We start from the raw sequence: 19927 nt of genomic DNA, 5'->3' as shown, positions 1-19927 counted from the left end.
GAAAGCACATGGCTGAAGGGCAGATGTGGTGGCTCTGCTACACGACATCACCTTTCTCCTACCTTCTTCTTCCACCAAAGAGGCACCAACCTGCCCTGAAGAAGTGTCCCCCACTCCAGCTGACCCCTGGTGATGTCCCATTGTCACTGCTCAGACTCTTTCCTCCTCCTCTCAGCTGCCAGCACCCACACACAATGCACTCAGCTCTGCTGAACTTTGTCCCCTCAGCAGCATTCCGAGGCTCCATCCCTGGTGATGCTGTCCCTGCCCACCCTCCTGCCCCAGCCCACATCCTGGCAGGGCTGTTCTCTCCATGCCTGCAGGGCAGGGCCGGCACTGTCCCCAAGGGCAGATGCTGTAAGAAACAACAGGACACGGGGACAAAGGTGGCACTGAGGTTTGTGCTTCCTTGTCCCCAGGGAGCCTTGGGAGCCATCCTGTGCCTGGCTGAGGCTTTGGATCCAGCTGTTCCAGCAGGGCTGCTCATTCCCAAGGGTGGGACAATGGCACTGTGATGGGATGTGTGGTGCACTGAGGTGACAGCAGTCGGGAATGGTTGTTGGGAACCTTCTGTGGAGCCCCACTGGGATGAGGAGGGCTGGTAGGGTGCCATGGCCTTGGGAAATTGGAGTCTGGGAATCACAGGCTATCCTGAGCTGGAAGGGACCCATCAGGATCATTGAGTCCAACTCCTGGCCCTGTGCAGGACTCCCACCATGTGCTGAGAGCACTGTCCAAACACTCCTCGAGCTCAGACAGGCTCAGTGCTGTGACCACTTCCCTGGAAGCCTGTTCAGTGCCTCAGCACCCACTGGCTACAAAACCTTTCCCTCAAAACCTAAACCTGCCCTGACTCAGCTTCCTGCAGTTCCCCAAGCTCTGAAAACACCACAACAGCCTACAGCACCCAGAGGGGCTTGTGGTCTGCCCAGCATGTCCCCTGGAGCCCAGTCTTGGGGTGGCACTGCGCTCTCCAGTGTCTCACTGGGCCCAGCTGTGGGGAGCTGCACATGGACCAGGATGGCAGCTCTGGGTCGGGCTGGAGCCCATCTGTGCCAGCACCCAGGGCAGGCACCCAGGGGAGCACCCCCAAACAGGGTGAACATGTTGTGCTGCCTCTGCAGGGTGCTCCCCCGGCCTCTCTGTGGCTTTTGGGAGCCCTATAACAGGTTTTGTCCCTTCCCCCCCCTATTGTTTTCCCCCCTCTGATTTTTTCTTTTGAATGCACACAAAGTTTTGATCATCTGCAGCAAGGAGTTGTGCAGAGGGGCTGGGTGGTGGCAAAATGCTACCCCCAGACTCTGGGCACAGCAGCTCAGAGGGCAGCAGCAGGCACTGACCCCCTGTGTGTGCCCGTGCCCTTGGCCACAGCTCAGGCTCTTTCCTGAGAGACCCAGGGGACGTGGGGGAAAGGGCTGAAGTGCCAGGCCTGGGGCAGGTCCTGGGCAGGGATGGAGAGTGTGAACCTTTACCCACCCACCTGCTTTGCTGTTCCCTCTCTAGGTCCTCCACAAATGAGCTGGCCGTGCTCATCTCCCGCATGCAGACAAATGCTGACCAGGTGGAGAAGGACATCCTGGAGACTCAGTCCAGACTCAAGCAGGTCACTCGTGGCAGGGGGTGGTGGGAGGTGAAAGGCTTTGCCTAGAAATGCAGTGTCCAGGACACCACCCACACCCCTGGAGAAGAAGGTGAAGAAGAAGGACCAGCCTCCACCCTAAAACTTCTTTCTTCCCTTATATATATTACTATACTCTAAGACCTTAGACTCTAAATTTTCCACCCTGTGATATTACACACTTCTAATCAAACTCCACACCCACAATCCCAGTGCTATCAATCAATTTTGGAAGCCTTCTCCAGCCTCAGGTCAAACGCAGTGCCCTCCTGGGGGTCAGAGTCTGCCGGCACAGAGTCCCAAACTCTCAGCATCCAGGACTCCAGCAGGTCAGGCATCTGCTCTGTGTGTGCTGCTGCAGGTTTGGGGGCTGGCTCGAGGCTGGGGAGGAACAGACACCCCACTGAGCCTCCCAAGCCCTGGGGCAGCATCCTGGGGCTCTCACTCTTTCTGCTCAGTGCCTGAGGCTTTGCACATCCAGGGCTGTCTCAGCTGTGGCAGCACAGCCCCGTGTCCCCAGCAGCCCCAGGGGCTGCCAGCCTGACCCACAAAGCCCCTGGCAGGGAGGGAGCTGGGGCAGGAGGCTGGGCGCCAGGGCTCCTCTGTGGCTGCTCTGTGGAGGATGCAGAGCCTCTGTGCTGGCCAAGGAAAACGTGGGGAGGTCCCTGTGGTCCAACCAGGCTTTCTCCTCTGTCTGCCTGGCCTCCAGGACTCCAGCAATCACCAGAAGAACAAGGCTTTTGAGTTCCAGACAGAGAATGCCAGGAACCTGAAGGAAGCTGAGACCCTGCTGAAGGATCTCTTCCTGGATGTGGACCGTGCCAAGAGGCTGAAACACCCACAGGCTCTGGAGATAGAGAAAGAGTGAGTACAGTGGAGGGACGGGTGTGATGAGGGCACTGAGCAATTGGGAACCTCCTCAGGACATGGAATGAGCTCCACTCTTTGCCTCAGGTGGTAGTTTCACTCTTCCCACAGAGTTTAGCCTTAAAATCATTATTTCTGCCAATTTATTATAAAGATATTGGTACGCAGGGTGGATGCCAGTGATTGCCCAAGAGGCCCCGGTCTTTTGGGAGCCCTTATAAAAGGTACTAGAAAAATGTGGTACTAGAGCTAAAATGTGGCCCCACTATCAGTCCAAATCTCCTTTTCCTCTGCCTTCCCTAAAATAAATACCTTTCATTTGGGGCAAGCACAGAACCAGAGGTGTTGTTGGAGTGGGAGAAGAGCTTCAGTTGGCTTCTAGTGCTTTGCTCCCCTCATTTCCAGCCCTTTATGCAGAAATCAGGAGGGAAGTTTCCCAGTTGGGAAGGGCAGCCCTGACCTCCCTGCAGCATCCTGCAGGCAGCAATTCCTGGGACATCCCAGGAGATGGAGAACAGCAGGACAAGGGCTGGGCATGCTGAAGGAGGCCAGTGCCACAGAGGGACAGCAAAGCACCCGGACTTTGGGGGTGAAATTTGGGCTCCTGCATCCCGAGTGACACGGGGACCTGTGCTCTGCCCTGCAGCATCCAGCAGCTCCACGAGCGTGTGACACAGCTCTGCGCTGAGTACCGGGCCCTCTACGAGCAGCTGAACCTCCCCGAGCTGGGGCCCAGGCTGGACTGGGCCAGGATCCTGGAGCAGAAGATGGTAACAGCACCTGGGGCTGCGTGTTCTCTCCAGCTCCTGCCAGGCCAGACAATGTTTGCTGTTTTATCTAGGGCTGTGCCAGCTACTGCATGCTCAGCATAATGCTGGGATGTTGGAGGTGGTGGGAATCATTCAGTAATAATAGAAAATCATAATATAAAAATAATAAATATAAATAATATATGCATGCTCAGCATAATGCAGGGATATTGGAGGTGGTGGGAATAATTCAGTAATAACATAAAAAATAATATAATAATATAAAAATAATAAATGTAAATAATATAAAAAAACAAATAATATGTGCATGCTCAGCATAACGCAGGGATGTTAGAGGTGGTGGGAATAATTCAGTAATAATATAAAAAATAATATAAAATCATAATATAAAAATAATAAATATAAATAATATAAATATAAATAATATATGCATGCTCAGCATAATGCAGGAATATTGGACATGGTGGGATTCATTCAGTAATAATATAAAAATAAAAATATAAAATAATAATATAAAATACAAATATAAATAATATATGCATGCTCAGCATAATGCAGGGATGTTGGAGGTGTTGAGAATAATTAAGTAATAATAAAAAATGTAATAATATTAAAATAATTAATATAAATAATCATAAATAATATGTGCATGCTCAGCATAATGCAGGGATGTTGGAGGTGTTGGGAATAATTCAGTAATAACATAAAAATAATATAATAATAGAAAAATAATAATACAAAAATTAAATATAAATAAACATAAATAATATATGCATGCTTAACATAGTGGTGCGATCTTGGAGGTGGTAGGAATAATTCAGTAATAATATCAAAAATAATATAATAATACAAAAATAATAAATAAAAGTAATATAAATAAACATAAACAATATATGCATGCTCAAAATAATGCAGGGATGTTGGAGGTGGAGGGAATAATTCTGTAATAATATAAAAAATAATATAATAATAATATAAAAGATAAAAACAATACTATAAATAAATATAAAAATATAAATGAAATTAACAAGTATCAAATATATAATAAAATAATAATATAAAATTAATAATAATTCTGGGTGGAAGACAGACTCTCCTTCTACCTCTTAGAACCCTCTGAATTAACCTCTTCAAGTTAAGAGTTACCAGAGGGGGATCAGGGAGAGAGTCCTGCTGTGGGATGAAGGGAAGGAGAAGGTGATGTCCCCTAGGATTTTACAGCCCTGCCTTTCAGGGTTTCATACAGCAAGATCTGGGTATGTGGAGTTCTCAGGTTGGATTCCCCTGAAAGCTGGATGGTATTTAAGCGCATCCCATGCCTGTCACCATGGGCAGGGCGCTGGCTCAGCTCAGGTCTGTAGCCCAGGGCTGTGTGGTCTGGTTATTTCTGCCCCTGTGTATGGCTGGGGAAATGGCAACCAGCAGCAATGATGGGAAACAACAAAAAAACCCCCTCCCTTCCTGCTGGGCCCCTATCAGACACCAGATCTTTCCATGCCCTGCCAGCCCTGCCTGGGGTTTCTCCCTGAAATGCAGCTTGGCTTTAGTGTCTGCCCTGCCTCCTTTGCACAGAAACAAGTCAATGCAGGGCAGTACGGCCCCGGCATGTCGGAGCTGGAGAAGCAAATAGCCGAGCACAACATCCTCCAGAAGGAGATCGAGGCCTACGGGCTGCAGATCAAGAACCTGCGCTCTGGGGTAAGGTCCCCCTGTCCCCTCCTTGTCCTGTCACTGCCCTGGGGACCTGCTGGCTGTGTCACTGCTGGCCTTGTGTCCCATTCCACACGGGGAATGTCCACCCTTGTCCTGCAGAGGGAGGTGGCTCCTGGATGGTTTCTAAAGCACATTCCCCAAATCAGTTCATCAGCATTCACCACATGTTTTGCTAACAGCTTTCCTTTTTTTTTTTTTTGTTCACCTCCTTGGTCTTGGCTGTGGTGTAACCCAGGATGTGGCAGATTTAAAAAGCCAGTACAAGGACTTGCTGGTAAGGTTCTGGGTGGTTTTCTGAGCAGATGGGGTCTTACAGCAGAGTAACACCATCCCTGATGGGCAGGGAACACCCAGTTCAGAACAGGAGCCACCCCTGGGTTTGCTGTTGTGTCCCTCATATCATCTCCCCATTTCCTTCCCTCCTTGGGATAGGTGTAAATGTAAGAACTCTCTGTCCTCAGGGCAGTGCAGAGGGGGAGATCCATGTCTCTCCTCTTTGTGGGTCATGGAGCTGCAGTTTCCTGTGTCCATGAGCACAGGGATCAGAAATGCAGCCCAGCCCACACACTGTTCCAAATCAGGATTGCAAATGTGGAGGCTTGTCCTGATCCCAAACAAGGGTTCCAGGGAGGAAATGAGCAGCCAGGGCAAACAGGTGGCCAGGAAGAAAGTCCCGGGTTCACCCAGCTGGGCCCATGAAGCTGATGCTGAAAATGGGATTTGTGAGAAATACAGCAGGGCTGGGGCAGCTCTGAGACTGCCCCGGGCACCAGCCCACACCTGGGATTCTGGTTAGACAAACACATCTTGTCTGTGAAGAGGGAAAGGGAGCAGCAGCCCCATCAGATAAGAGCCATTGGTGGCAGATTTCTCACCAAAGTTTCTGGGAATCTCCTGCTGGATGTGCAACAGGAACGTGGTCCTGGGGAGGAAGAGGAGGAGGGGAAAGGGACTCCCCAGGCTGAGCACTGACACTCTCTCTGTCCTGTGTGTGGGCAGAAAGCTTCCATCTGGCGAGGGCAGAGCCTTGGCAGCCTCTACCACCACCTGCAGGGCTGCACCAAGGAGCTGGGCTACCTGACGGAGCAGCAGACCAAGATCCTGAAGCAGGACTGGAGTGACCAGATGATGGATGTCCAGAGCGTGCGGCGCGAGTACGAGGTGAGCCCTCGGGGCTGCCAGCGTGTCCTGCCCATGGAGGGCTGGCCAAGCCTGGCACAGGGCACCTGCAGGTGCATCCCAGCCTCCTGCACAGCCAGCACCAGCCCTGAGTGTGAGCCTTTCCAAAACAGAGGGGGAAGGGACCCCCTGGGTTTGTGCTGGAATTAGGAACGAGCCGCTCTGTGGGACCCCTCCAGTCCCCTGGGCTGGCACACGGGATCATGCAGCAGAGAGCTGCCAGGGAGGCTTTCCATGGTCAGACAGAAGGGAAGGGCTCAGTGCCACATCAGCCTCAGTGGCCACAGGACAACACCCAGTGGCTGCCATGTGCAATGAGAGGGATAATTGCTTAGCAAAAGGCTCTTTGAACAAACGCCCTGATGCTTTCTGAGGCTCAAATGTGTCTAATTTGTTTTAGCTCTGCCTAGCCCCTTCTTTTTTAAAAAACAAACAAACAGGCAAGGATGTCTCTGCTTTGGGAGCCTCACCTCTGTTGTTTGGTGCCCCAGGAGACCCCTCTGTGCTCCCTGCATGCTCCCAAGGACCAAAAGTTCCTTTTCCCCTCCAGGATTTCAAGTCCAATGAGCTGCTCAACCAGGAGGAGTTTGTGAATCACCTCCAGGACGATGGGGACAGGATGATTGAGCTGAAGCACCCAGCCATCAAACCTATCCAGGTGGGGACAGGGTCCCTTCCCCAGCCCCTGGGACAATGAGAGTGTTTCTGTGCCTCAGGTGGTGGGTCAGAGGAGACTCCTTCACCTCTCCCTGCAGCTATAATCACTCCTTCCTTCTTCCACACTGCACTGGCTGCACTGCAGCATCCTTCTGCCTGCTCCAGCCCTTCAGGGAAGCTGAGGGAAGTGCAGGGTCTTCACCCTTTCCAAAATTTCCAGGAGATAGTGGCCAACATCTGTGTGCTGGGACCACCTCTCGCTCAGGTGCTCACACACATCAGTGCAGCCACCCTCACACTGTTGGGAAGTTCCAGCTTTGACATGGTGTGACTTCTTCCACATGAAAGCAGCTCCCATCCTCCAAGGCTGGACTTCCAAGCCTGCAGATGCAGTGCCAGGCTGTGCTGGGCTCTCAGTCCCCAACAGCACTGGAGCTGAGACTGCTCTGTGTGAGCCAGGTGCTTCTCAAGGGGTGTCCTCGCTCAGGCTCAGCATCAGGCAGTGCCTTGGCACAGCTTTGTCTCTGCTCTTCCCCTCATCTCTGGGATAGGAAAGGAGGCTGTGGTGGGGGAGGTAGGACCAGCTGGCACCCACTGAGATGTGCTCTGTCCCACCACAGGCTCACCAGGAAGCCTTGAAGAACGAGTGGCAGAATTTCCTGAATCTCTGCATTTGCCAGGAGAGCCAACTGAAAAGTGTGGAGAGCTATAAGAAGGTAAAAAGCAAATCCATGGGCCGTGGCGCTGCAGGTCAGGCCAGGGTGGGCGGGCTGGGAGGAGAGATAGCAAAGGGGTGAGGAAGGGAGACCCTTTGCTTGCACCTAGTAAAGGTATTTTGGGGAAATGCCCCTCAAAATAGAATCTTTTAGAGGTTCTGGGAACTAAAAAACCCCACTGGACTTGGGGACAGTGATGTCCCCCCATGCCTGACTGTTTCCCTACCCACACCTCCAGTTCCAGGATGATGCTGAGGCTGTGAGCCGCTCCCTGAAGAAGATGAGCTCTGACCTGGACACCAAATACAGCAAGTTCAACAAAGACAGCCCTGGGGTGGTGTCAGAGCTGCTGCTTCAGCTGGAGGTGGGGCCTTCTGGGCTGGTGGCACCAGCCAGACCTCAGTTAAATCCAAGTTTAGAATGAAAAAGGGGTAGGGGAAGAGGTGGGGGAATAATCCTACAGGGATAGCTCACCTCAGCTCTGTGCTGGGGAGGTGATCCACGCTGCTCACCCTGCCCTGAGATGGCACTGTCCCCATCACTGACACACAGCCAGGCCCCAGGTCACCATCACAGTAAAGGAGAAGTGCAGGGAGAAGCCATGTGCTGTCCCTAACACAGGACACTTGGATTAGAGGGCCTGGCATGCAAGCAGGGAAAGATCCTCCCATCTCCTCAGCACTCTCATCAGCCAAGGGCAAGGGAGGGAATAAAGAAATCTGACCTCAGGGGTGAGGTGCAGATAGGAAAGGAAGATTTGCCCTGGAGAGAGGGAGGGGACACGTTCACCATGGTGTCTTCCCAAGCATGCAACACATTTGGCTCTCATGAGATGCTGGAATCTTGGTACTTTCTGACGCTGGAATGCAGCCACCTCTTGGCAGGTGTTCCATTTCTGAAAAGGAAAACTCCTTCAGGATATTTGATATGAAAGTGTGGGTTCACCTAAGGTTAACCCAGGCTCAATGGCAGATCTGTGAGCAAAGGCAACAGAGGAGAGTCTTGGCAGTGGGAAGGGGATGGAGGGACATGGAGGGGTTGAGAATGGAGAAACTCCCAACTCCACCCCACAAGGGGTCCCAAATAATTGGTCCCATCATACCTGCTGTAGTGTGACCCTCCCCTTCCTTCCTACCCAAACCTGGCCACAACCTCTGTCTCCCCTGTTTTGTCTAGAACGAGGAGAAGGCGTTGAAGCAGGCAGAGAAGAGCATCACTGACCTGAAGAGAAGGAGCAAAGAGATCAGCCCCCTGAAACTGCGCAGGACACGTCCCTCTCAGCCCCTCACCCTGGACACCCTCTGTGACTGGGATGCTGGGGAGGTGAGGGCTGGACTAGCAGCACCCTCAGAAGGGACAGAGAGGTGGATTCTTCTCTGGTTGCTCCAGATCTTGGCTCTGGGGTGTGAGGAGCTGTCTTAGGGCCAGAAAGCCAAGCCTCTCACCAGGTTTTGTGTCCTCTCCCAGGTGCAGCTGACCAGAGGGGACAAGTACACTCTGAAGGACAACAGCAATCCAGAGATGTGGGTGATCCAGAGCAGCACTGGTGTGGTCCAGGAGGCACCTTCTGCTTGTTTCTCCATCCCTCCTCCTGACCCTGAGTCCATAGATAAGGTCAATAGGTGAGTCTGCAGCAGACACCCTGACCCAGAGAGACATTTGGACTCTCTTGGGTCACAATGAGCCTGACTGCAGAGAAACAGCAGCTGGGGACAGGCCTCTTGACTCTCTAGTACTAAATTCCTCCTGGAGGGGGATTTTTCCCTGCACCCAGGTATCCCATCCAGGTGTCTACCAATCCTCAACATCCCTGCACACTGCACAGACCTCACTGTCAACAAGTTTTCTGGCAGTCAGGCTTGATTTCTTCACCCAACATGTGACTCGCATAGGTTTGACTAAATTCATAGCAGAATCAGTCTGGAGCTTGGGACTTGCCAAACAGGACAGAGTTATCTGTGGAATCTGCTCTCAGCCAGCCCCAGCTGAGACTGAGCAGTGCTCCCTGAGCCTCTGTGTGGGTTTGCTGCCTGCTCTGTCAGCTCCTGCCATTCCCACAGGACGGGGCGGGGTGCAGGGAGCTTGGCACTGCCTCTTTCATCACGGCCCCGGGTGTTGGGGCAAATCAGGGCTGCTCAAGTGCTGAGGAAAGGCCACAGCCCAGACTCAGAGCTACGCAGGCATGCCCAAAGTGGGGGCTTGGGTCCCACAGTGCCATGGGTGTGATTGCTTCATTGTGCTCTGTGCACCCTCTTCACACATCCCAGACTATTGAACTCTTTGGATTTATGGGTTTCATGAGTGTTTTAAAACAGAAATTCAGTTCCTCTGCACAAAGGGACAGCCCTCATCTGACAGCAGCCAGGCAAGCTGGGATTTGTTGGTTTTAGCAACAAAAGAGTGTTTAGCTGGAACAGTCCACAGCAGGGATGAGAACCAGCCTGGTCCTTCCTGTTCCCCCTCCTTCTGCTACCAGGAGTCCTTTCTCACCCAGAAATATTTTTTGGTCCTTCCAGCTCTGGCAGATCCCAGCCCTAGTTTCATTAGGCAGGAAGCATCCTTACAAGTGAGACGTGGCATTTCTAGTGCAGCAGCCACTTGTACTTATTTCCTGCAAGGCTGCAAAGCACTGCAACCATATGAAACACATTTCCAGCTTTGATAGCTTCTGCTGAGAGTTGGAAACACTGCCTTCCTTGAGAGAACTCAGCTGCTCAAACCAACCAGCTGCTCTTGCTGCTGCTCCCTTTCCTGAGGGACATCTCTGAGTTAGAACAGGCTGCAGGCTCCCAGCCTTAGAGGACACCTTGCCTTGCCTTTGGGGACACCTCCCCAGCACAGCCACGGAGCTGCTGCTGCTGTGCAGGGTCTGTCAGGGCTGTGTCCCCTCCTGGCTGATGATGCCTTTCTCTGCTCACAGGCTGGAAGGAGAACTGAACACGGTGAAGCAGAAGCGAGCAGCAGTTCAGAGCACCCTGAGACGCAGCCACAAGGAGCAGGTGCAGCCCAGCCAGCAAGGTTTGTCACCTGGATAGTCCAGCCCTCTTCAGAGGCAGCTCTGGAAACACAGCACCCACCCAGGGTGGGCAGAGCACCCACAGACATTGCAGAGGTCCCTGTGGGAGGATGCCTTCTCCTCCATGGCAAAGATAATCTGACTCCTGTCTCAGCAATTCACTTAAAGTCTGCTGAGCTCCATCAACAGCTGGAGGGTATTTAGGATTTCAGGGGGATGTGCCTATCCAGAAACTTTAATTAAACCTGCTTTGTAATCTGGGTCCCTTGCAGTTCTCTTCCCTAGCTGGAGGCTGAGGGATGAGCAGGCAGCCGTGGCTAAATCCCAACCCTGGGTTATCTGTGCTATTCCCACAGCTGCACTTCAAAGGGAAAGCTGAGAAGGGATGTGTCTGCATGGCAGCACTTGGCTTTGTCCCTCCTTTGGAGCTGTGGCTCACCATGGCACAGCTAAAACCTGGGGATTAAGCTAATCTCTGTCTCACTGCAGCTCTGTCCAGGAGCCCTCCAGCAGTCCAGGATGATCCCCAAGCTGACCAGCTCCTCAGCAGCCTGGATCGTGTGGGCAAGGACCTGGTCCAGGTAGAGAAGGAGGTCTTGAACCGAGTGAGGTCTCCTGTGAACTACAGTGACCCCACAGATGACCTTGGCAGGAGGATCAAGCAGCAGCAGGTGAGTTGGAGCAGGAGCAGTTTGGTAGCTCTGTGTCCTTGGCCCAAAGCAGGACAACACGGAAATAACACTGGAGAGGACAGCTGGTGCTCCAAAGGAGAAAACCACGCTGCAGATTTAAGGGTTTCAGGCTGGCTTGAACCCTTGAAATGGGACCAAGTGAAACTCTCAGGAAATGCAGGAGCTTTCCTTGTCTCTGGAGCAAGAGGGTCCATTCATTTCAGAGCTGTGGTTCAGGTGCCAGTCTTGCGAAGGCTGTCACCCTACACTCTCAAGTCTGTAACAAAGAGACTAAAGGATAAAGGGAATGAATCCAAGGGCCAGCTTTGTCTCACCTGATGGGAAGTACAGACCTGTAAATGTCAGTGAGACAGGAAAAGAGGCAGTGCCCTGGAGCCCCACTCCTTTCCTCTGGGTCAAGGTCTGGGTTTGCAGTATTTCAGCTTGTTCTGTCTTCATCTGTGGGTATTTCCCTGGCTCTGGCAGCAGGAGGGGCTCAGGCAGGTAGGTTTTTTCCATCTGTCTATGTGGATCTCTTTCCCACACCCTGCCACTGCCAGACAGCCACAGTCTGGATGGGGCTGTGCCCCAAGGGGTAGCCCCTTACTGGAGGGGCACCACACCCTGAGCCCCACAGCCAAATCTGCCCCTGAGGGAAACACATTTCCACAGCAGCACTGTTAGTGTTGGGTGACTGTGCTTCATCTGGTGTGCCAGGAAACAACAAAGAAACTTGAGAACCTGGGGGCAGCCAAGGATGCCTTGCAGAAGGAGTGTGAGACCTACCTTTCCAAGAAACCCAGCAGCACCTCAGCTTCCCAGCTCCCTGTCACTCTGAACGCCCTCAGGAGCAAATACAGCGATGTCAAAATGCTCTCCAGCCTGTACAACGAGAAGTGAGTGATGGGGATGAGGGAAGGAAGTGTCCTTGCACAGGTGTGCCAACACAGAAGCATGACAAAAAATGCTTTTGATCTGTATGATGTTGGTTGAGATCCAGCACAGGTTGGAAACCTCCCATCCATCATCAAAGGACTCCTCTGAAGGAGTTCCTGTGTGTAATTTGTGAGGAGATCCCCTCACCACAGAAAATCCACCCCAATGGGTGTGTGTCCCAGCTCTGCTGTGTGGTGAACTGCAACATATCTGACTTGTGAGCAGCATGACAGGGCTGTGAGTGCACGTTGCTTGTTCTCTGACATATTGCAGAAGCTCTAATTTTAAGTAAGGTTAAACATCAAAGGGAGAAAAGAAGAAGAGTGGGATTTCTGTAGCTAACCTTGTCCTTCATTTTCCCCTTTCCCAGGGCTAAGGCTGCCCTGAACCTGGAGACTCAGATTGAGAACACAGACAAGATTGTCAGCACGTTTGAGGCCAAGCTGGCCCAGGACAGCATCATTCCTGCATCCCCCAATGCCCTGCAGGATCGGGCCAATGACCTGCAGGTAGGGGAGCATCAGGCTTCTCATTGTGGGGGAGATCCTGAGCTCAGGGACCAGTGTGGGAAGAGCTGGATTTAATAGAGCACCTTGAAGTACCAGTGATGAAACCTTCTTGAGGACTTTTTCCTTGAAGGTTTAGTGTTGGTGTCGACCTGCTCTCACTGGACAGCAAAACACTCTGTCCCTCTGTCCCTCCCTTTGTGGTCCTTAAAATACATCATGACCCCCTTAGCATCCAATCTCTGCTGCTCTGCCTCACACCTCTCCCTAATGTTTCCTGCTCCCAATCTCCTTGCCCCATCCTTGGCACCCACAGCGACCTGATGTTTTGCCTTCCTCAAAACTTCTCAGTGCACTGTCCAAACCACCTTGCTCCCCAGCTTCCCTGGTGAATCAACCTCCCTGCTCCACCTCTTCCACCTCATGGGACACTTGGAGAGCCTGGCCAGCCCCCAGTGCTGCCCAGTCAGTGACACATCAAGGAGGGTGTTTGGGTGCTGCTCTGACTGATGCAAACACAAGGTGGTTTTTTTTCTGCCGTGCAGAAGATGAGGCGGGACCTGGTGGCGCAGGAGGACTGTGTGCTGAGGCTGAACCGGGGGCTCAAGGATGCTGAGCACAGCTGCAGTGCCGTGCAGAACAACTTCCAGGAGTACTGCCCCGACCTCCCCCGGCAGAAGAGGGAGGTGCAGCTCCTCAACGACCGCTACCATGCCGTGGCCGACCAGCTGGATCAGCGGTGAGCACCCGTGGGGCATCTCTGCTCCTTTAGCTAAGGTGGACGGGGCAGGGTCAGAGCCCTGAGTATGTTCTTCATTGCAGGACCCTGATCCTGACCCCGGTCCTGTAATACTGAGGACCAGGTGTGTCCTTCTGTGTTGTTGCCACCTTCCTATTCACAGCACAGGCTTTGAGCTTCCCGAGTTGTGCTCCCCACTCAGGCATCAGCTGTCACCTCCTTGTTTTTGTTATCTTAGTGTTTGTTGTGGTGATATTTTCACCTTTCACCTTCCTTCCTAGGAACTTGCACATGACTCTTTGCCCTTTGCCTTAACATTCCTGTCCACTTTTGTGCTGTGCAGAGAGAAGACCCTCAGGAACATCAGCCTCACCTACCAGCAGTTCCAAAACTCCAATGAGAACCTGATGTTCTGGATGAACAACCTACCCAAGCACCAAGTGAAGACCACTGATGGGCCAAGCCAGATCAATTACAAGCTGCAGGCACAGAAGGTGTGTTCCAGGGCAAGAACAGCCTGTAACTTTACAGGGATGGGGCAATTTGCTTTGTGAATAGCACATGCAAAATAGTACCAGCCAGCTCCTAGCTGTGTGCTCCCCAACCACAGTGAATGAACTAGAGAAGGATTGCAGCCCACAGATGGTGTTACCTGGTGTATCTCACCTTGCTGGGTTTACCTACAGTGCTGGTGTCCTCATCAGTGGCAGGCACCGCCAGGTTGAAATCTTTTCCATGGAGAGGACACTTGCAGATCCTGAAATATTGCACCTCAGGCTGAGATGTTGTATCCAAGTCCTTAATTTTTCTCTCCTTGAGCAGACTCTAAGCTCACTAGCTCAGACAAGGAGTTGTGGAGGTCTCTGTGTTGGCTGTTACTTATCTTATTTGTCATAAATCAGGATGGGAAGTCCTGGGCAAGTTATAGCACAGATGAGATACCCTAAAACCCTGGAGACTCTTCCTAAATGTCTTCCTGTTGCCACCATTCCCTCAGCTGAGCTCTAGGCTGCAAGAGTATTACTGGGCAGCTGGATTTCAGGGTGTCCCTAACACCCCGTGTGTCTCCTGCAGAGGCTGGTGGAGGAGATCCAGAGCAAGGAGCCCGAGAAGAACGCCCTGATCAGGCTGTCCCAGAGCGTGCAGTCCACACTCAATGTAAGGATGGCTTCTCCCATTTGTCACTCCCTTAGCATTTCACCCAAGAGATCTCACCTGATTCTTGTGTGTCTGCTCTGAACAGGACTATGAGCTTGAAGCAGGCAAGTACAGCTCTTCTCTGGACCCTTCCCTGACTGACTCTGCTGCAAAGAGGCTGCGTGTGACCCCCCTGCAGGAAAGCATCCAGGCCCAGGTAAAATGTTAAGATGAAGACACAGAAATCATTGTCCAGCTCATTACCCATGCCCCAATGTCCTCTGCAAGGCCTTAATCCACTCTTACAGCCACCACTGATTATGGTCTTAATCCCAGAGTCAGAGTCCTCAGGGATTCCTTTGTCCCTGGGGCAAAGCAGCATGTGAGGTCCTGAATTAGGGCTGTGCCTGGCACCTTCGGTTGAGATTGCTGATGTTGCCTCCTCACCACATTGTGTGTGAAGATAAAACAGTAGGTAGGTATGTGGGGAGAGGAAGAAGCCAGAGCTCCTCTGTGCTCTTCCCAGTTACACCCCAGTTCTCCTGCATCACCTCGAGGTTTTTGCCAGCTGCTCTCCATCTGTGGTTTGGAAGACTGGACCCTGTGTAGGCCTCCAGGCATCTAACAGGCATTCAGATGACAGGGACAGGATCTCCTGCAGGAATCCTTAGACTCTGTGTCTCTCTAAAGAGTCAGATGGGAAGCACTAATCTCTAGAACTATGACATACACAAAAGTGGTGCAGGTGAAAGGATGTGTGGCAGAGTCTGCCATGCAACAGAGCTGTGTCTGGATGAGGGCACAAGACTCTCACCACTCTTTCTTTTGCAGGAAAATGATGTCACTAAGCTCTACATGGAGCTGGCAGCAGAAAATAAACAGCAGCTCAGCCGACTGGAGTTTGCCAAGAAGATCGTGGAGAAGGTACCAGCTTATGGCTCACTGCAAGATTGGGGTGCTCTAGACTGGGGTTCAAATCTGCTCAGCCTGGGGCTCCCCTACCCCTCCCTGAGTTTCCACATCCAGGTGTGAAGAAGGACAGGAATGGAAGCCCTTCTGAGAAAAAGACCACAAGAAACCACAGTTTCACTGACACTGATCTTGGGTTGCGACTCCCATCACATCTGGTGGCCCTCACCTCGTTACTGAAGCTGTAGTTTAAGCTTGGAAAAAAAAAATAGGGATTTTAAGTCCAGTTCTCTTAGCCATAGCTAATCAACCATCACAGACTGAGAATTTCAGATTTGTTTGTGGGTGTGGCTAGAATTTAGTGCTTACAATCTTCTGGAAACACTTCAAAGCAACAGGATTTTTATACCTTTCTAAGGCTTGAACCACCTGTAGGAAAGGTCTCAGGACAGGGTGACTTTTAGTGGGTTCAGAAAGCGCGAGAGATTAAGCTGGGAGCTGGCTGTGATGCTCCTCCTCAGCTGCAGATACAGGAAGGCAGCACAAAGCACCTCTGTGTGCTGCTGCAGCTCCTCCAACTGAGGGGGAAGACCCACCAAGTCAGTTGCTTGAGATGATGGGATTGTGTCTTCACTTTCCATTTACAAACAGCTTTATTTGAAGACTGCCTGAGGATTCTGTGCCAGTTTTGTCCCCCACCATGCCATGTCATTTGAAAGATCTCTGCATCACCTTAAAATAGCGACTTGGTTTGTTTGCCTTTTTTTAAATTCTTATTTTTTTCTTTTTTGCCTTGCAGAAGGAAGTGCATGAGGAGATTGAAGCTGTACATGAGAAAACCCAGAAAGCTGAAAACAAAGCCACAACAAGCAGGGAATCTGAGGGGTTGAAATCGCAGCTGGAGGAGGAGAGGAGGAAAGTGGCCAGGATTGAAGAGGACCTGGAGGAACATAGAAACAAGCTGCTGATGTTGAAAACTCAGAAGCCCATTGAAAGAGTGGAAGAAAAAGAGGTGATTGAATACTACAGAGACCCACAGGTGGAGAGCAACCTGTCTAGGATGGTACAGCAGATTGAAGAGGAAGGCAGAAAGAGGCAGGGCCTGCAAGAAGACATTGATATGATGAGCCGTAAGCTGGCCCAGATGGAGAGCGAGAAGAAGGTCGCTCCTGCCCAGCTCCTCACCAAAGAGATCACAAAAATTGAGAAGGATCCGAGCCTGGATGGCCAAGCAGCCAGTCTTCGTCAGGAGATCAAGCATCTCCAGGAGGAAAGCTTGGCTGCTGCTTCTGAACTTGAGCAGCTTAAGAGGGAGCTGCACATGCTGGAGCGAAAGCAACCCAACATCCGAGAGAAAGTGGTGGTGAAGGAGCTCATCAAACTGGAGAAAAGCCCAGAAATGCTGAAATCTGTTAGGACCCTGCAGTTACAAATCGATGAGGAATCCTTCAAAAGGAAGTCTTCAGAAGAAGCAATAATGAAAGTGAAGAACAAGATTGAGGAGGTGGAAAGACTGATTGAAACAGCAGAACCCAAAATTATTGTTAAGGAGGTGAAACAGGTAGAGCAGGACCCAGAGTTATTGAAAGAGACTTCCAAGCTGAAAACTCTGATTGAAGAAGAGAGGAGCAAAAACTTGATGCTGACAGGTGAGCTGGGAGAGCTGCAGACCCAGTACAGCATCGCAGAGAAGCAAAAGCCCAGGATAGAGGTAAAAGAGAGGGTCAACGAGATCTTCCTGGTGGACCCTGAAACAGAGAGGCAGATTGCACACCTGAAACGGGAGCTGCAGGAAGTCACTCTGAAAAGGACAAAGATTGACAGTGAAGTGGAAGAGGCCTTAGCGGAGCTCAAAGTCCTCAGGTCACAAAAACCAGAGGTGGAGTTTAAGGAGGTCATAGAGGAGGTGGTGAAACACGAAAAGAGTCCAGAGATTCTCAGAGAAATTGACAGGCTGAAAGAACAGCTCAATGAACTTGTGAACACCAATGGCAGGACCCAGGAGCAGCTCATTAGGCTGCAGGGGGAAAGGGATGAATGGAGGAGGGAGAGATCCAAGGTGGAAACCAAGCTGGTCAACAAGGAAGTCATCCGATATGAGAATGACCCACTCTTGGAAAAAGAAGCCGATCGCCTGCGTCAGGAGGTGCGTAACATGTCCCAGAAGAGGAGAGCTGCAGAGGATGCCATCTATGACCTGCAGAACAAATACATGCTGCTGGAGAGGCGGAAGCCAGAGGAGAAGGTGGTTGTTCAAGAGGTGATACTGACCCAAAAGGATCCAAAGCTCCGAGATGAGCACAGCAGGCTGAGACGCAGTCTGGATGAGGAGGTGAGCAACAGGCGTCGCCTGGAACGCGACGTGCAGCAGGTTCGTGCGCTGGTGGAAGAGCAAGAGAAGTTGCTCAACTTTCAAGAGGATCGAAGCAAGAGGCTTGCACTGGAGAAGGAGATGAGACAAATTACACTGAGAATAAAGGAGCTGGAGGAGAGCCCAGCCCCAGTGCAAGAAAAGATCATTATGGAAGAAGTGGTCAAGCTGGAGAAGGATCCAGTCCTGGAACAGTCGGCCAGTAACCTGCGCTTGGAGCTGGACCGAGAGAAGATGGAGGTGCTGAACTTGCAGAGAGAATGCAAGAACCTGCAGGTGCAAGTCGATGTCCTGCAGAAAACTAAATCCCAGGAGAAGACTATCTACAAGGAAGTGATTAGAGTGGAAAAGGACAGAGCTCTGGAGAGTGAACGTGCACGCATCTGGGAGCTGCTAAGCAGGGAGAGGGGAGCCAAGCAAAAGGTAGAAGAAGAGGTTCGGCGGCTCCGGGAGAAGATTGAGAGAGCTGAAGGCATGAAGAGGACGTGGGCTCGTGAAGAGACAGAGCTGCAGAAAGCCAGGAACCTGGCCATCCAGGAGAGAGCCAACCTGGAGAGTGAACTGCGGGAGCTGGAGAGGCAGAAGCAGCAGAAAGTTCTCTTCCTTCGGGAGGAATCCAAACTGCTCAGCCAGCGGACTGAGAATGACAGGCAGAAGAAGAAGCAGCTGGAACATGAGGTTTCCCTGCTGGAGGCAGACATCCTTAGGGAGAAGGATCAGATCTACAACAAGGAGAGGTTCATTCGGGATCTCCAGTCAAAGGTCAACCGTGAAGAAATCAATCATGAGACCCAGATGAGAGAGACGAACCTCTCCACCAAGATCTCTATCCTGGACCCTGACACAGGGAAGGACATGTCCCCGTACGAAGCCTATAAGCGAGGTATCATAGACAGAGGCCAGTACATCCAGCTGCAAGAGCTGGAGTGTGACTGGGAAGAAGTCACCACCTTGGGCCCAAATGGGGAGATCTCGCTTCTCCTTGACAAGAAAAGTGGGAAGCAGTATTCCATCGATGATGCACTAAGGCTGAGGAGGATCACAAAAGAGGAGTACCAGCTGTATCGGGATGGCAAGATTCCCATCTCTGAATTTGCCTTGCTGGTGGCTGGGGAAACCAAGCCTCCCTCATCCCTCTCAATTGGCTCCATCATCTCCAAATCCCCACTCACATCACCCACCACCCACCAAACCCAAACCTTCTTCCCCCCAGCCTCCCAGAAGGGCATATGTGATGACACATCCCCCATCGCCGGGGTGTATGACACCACCACCAACACCAAGTACAACATCAAGACCGCTGTTGCGAAGAAGCTGCTCGATCCCATGACAGCTCAGAAGCTCCTGGAAGCCCAGGCTGCCACGGGGGGCATCATAGACCTCATTTCCAGGGACCGGTTCTCGGTCCATAAGGCAATTGAGAGGGGGCTGATTGACAGGACCTACATGCAGAGACTCCTCAATGCCCAGAAAGCTTTCACAGGCATTGAAGACCCAGTGACCAAGCGAAGGCTGTCTGTGGGGGAAGCAGTTCAGAAGGGTTGGATGACCAAGGACAGTGCCTTCCCCTACCTGCAAGTCCAGCATCTAACTGGAGGGCTGATCGATCCCAAGAAAACTGGTCGCATCCCTGTGCTGGAAGCTGTCCAGACGGGGATGATAACAAGCAACCTGGCCAATAGGCTCCAAGATGAGTCCAACTATGAAAAAGATCTCATTGACCCTATCACTAAAGAGAAGATAAATTACAAGGAGGCCATGGTCCTCTGCCAGAAGGATTCTCTGAGCCACCTGCTGCTGCTCCCGGCCGCGTCAGAGGGGTATCAGCGGTACCACCAGGCGAGCCGTTCCCCCAGGCTCTCGCGGTTCAGGCATTGAATGGACCAAGGCACTTACTGGGGCTGGTTCCTTCAGGAGTTCATCCCTTCAGAACACCTCTCCCTATGGAGGCAGCGGGCTCACAGCAATGGAGCATCTAGCATTTAGGGCTGCCTACTCTTCTCTCTTAGCTACCTGCCTCCCAACACAGCTCAGCCGTGCGAGGAAGAAAACATGGTCGTGGGCCTGCCGCAGAGGGGTGCCCACAGTCCCCAGGTGCTGCTCCCTGATCAGCCCACAGAGG

At 51.9% G+C, this 19927-nt stretch overlaps 1 protein-coding gene across 1 annotated transcript; it reads left to right on the top strand.

The window, feature by feature from the left end:
• Nucleotides 1–1525: 1525 nt before the first annotated feature.
• On the top strand, nucleotides 1526–19683 carry EVPL (envoplakin; the record flags this gene model as incomplete). The annotated part of the gene is made up of 21 exons (XM_084218419.1): nucleotides 1526–1603; nucleotides 2328–2482; nucleotides 3132–3255; nucleotides 4828–4953; nucleotides 5204–5242; nucleotides 5968–6129; nucleotides 6698–6805; nucleotides 7425–7520; nucleotides 7759–7884; nucleotides 8697–8843; nucleotides 8988–9142; nucleotides 10441–10538; nucleotides 11026–11207; nucleotides 11925–12103; nucleotides 12514–12652; nucleotides 13195–13388; nucleotides 13732–13882; nucleotides 14463–14546; nucleotides 14632–14742; nucleotides 15357–15449; nucleotides 16234–19683. Exons 1-21 carry the CDS (start codon nucleotides 1541–1543, stop codon nucleotides 19681–19683), a joined length of 5982 nt encoding a protein of 1993 aa, XP_084074545.1. The 5' UTR covers nucleotides 1526–1540.
• Between the last annotated feature and the right edge of the window lie 244 nt (nucleotides 19684–19927).

The sequence above is a fragment of the Fringilla coelebs genome (genome assembly GCF_963513975.1).
Source record: "Fringilla coelebs genome assembly, chromosome: 19".
Taxonomy (NCBI): Eukaryota; Metazoa; Chordata; class Aves; order Passeriformes; family Fringillidae; genus Fringilla; species Fringilla coelebs.
The sequence above is the reverse complement of the archived record's forward strand: the minus strand, read 5'-3'. Positions and strand labels throughout refer to the sequence as shown.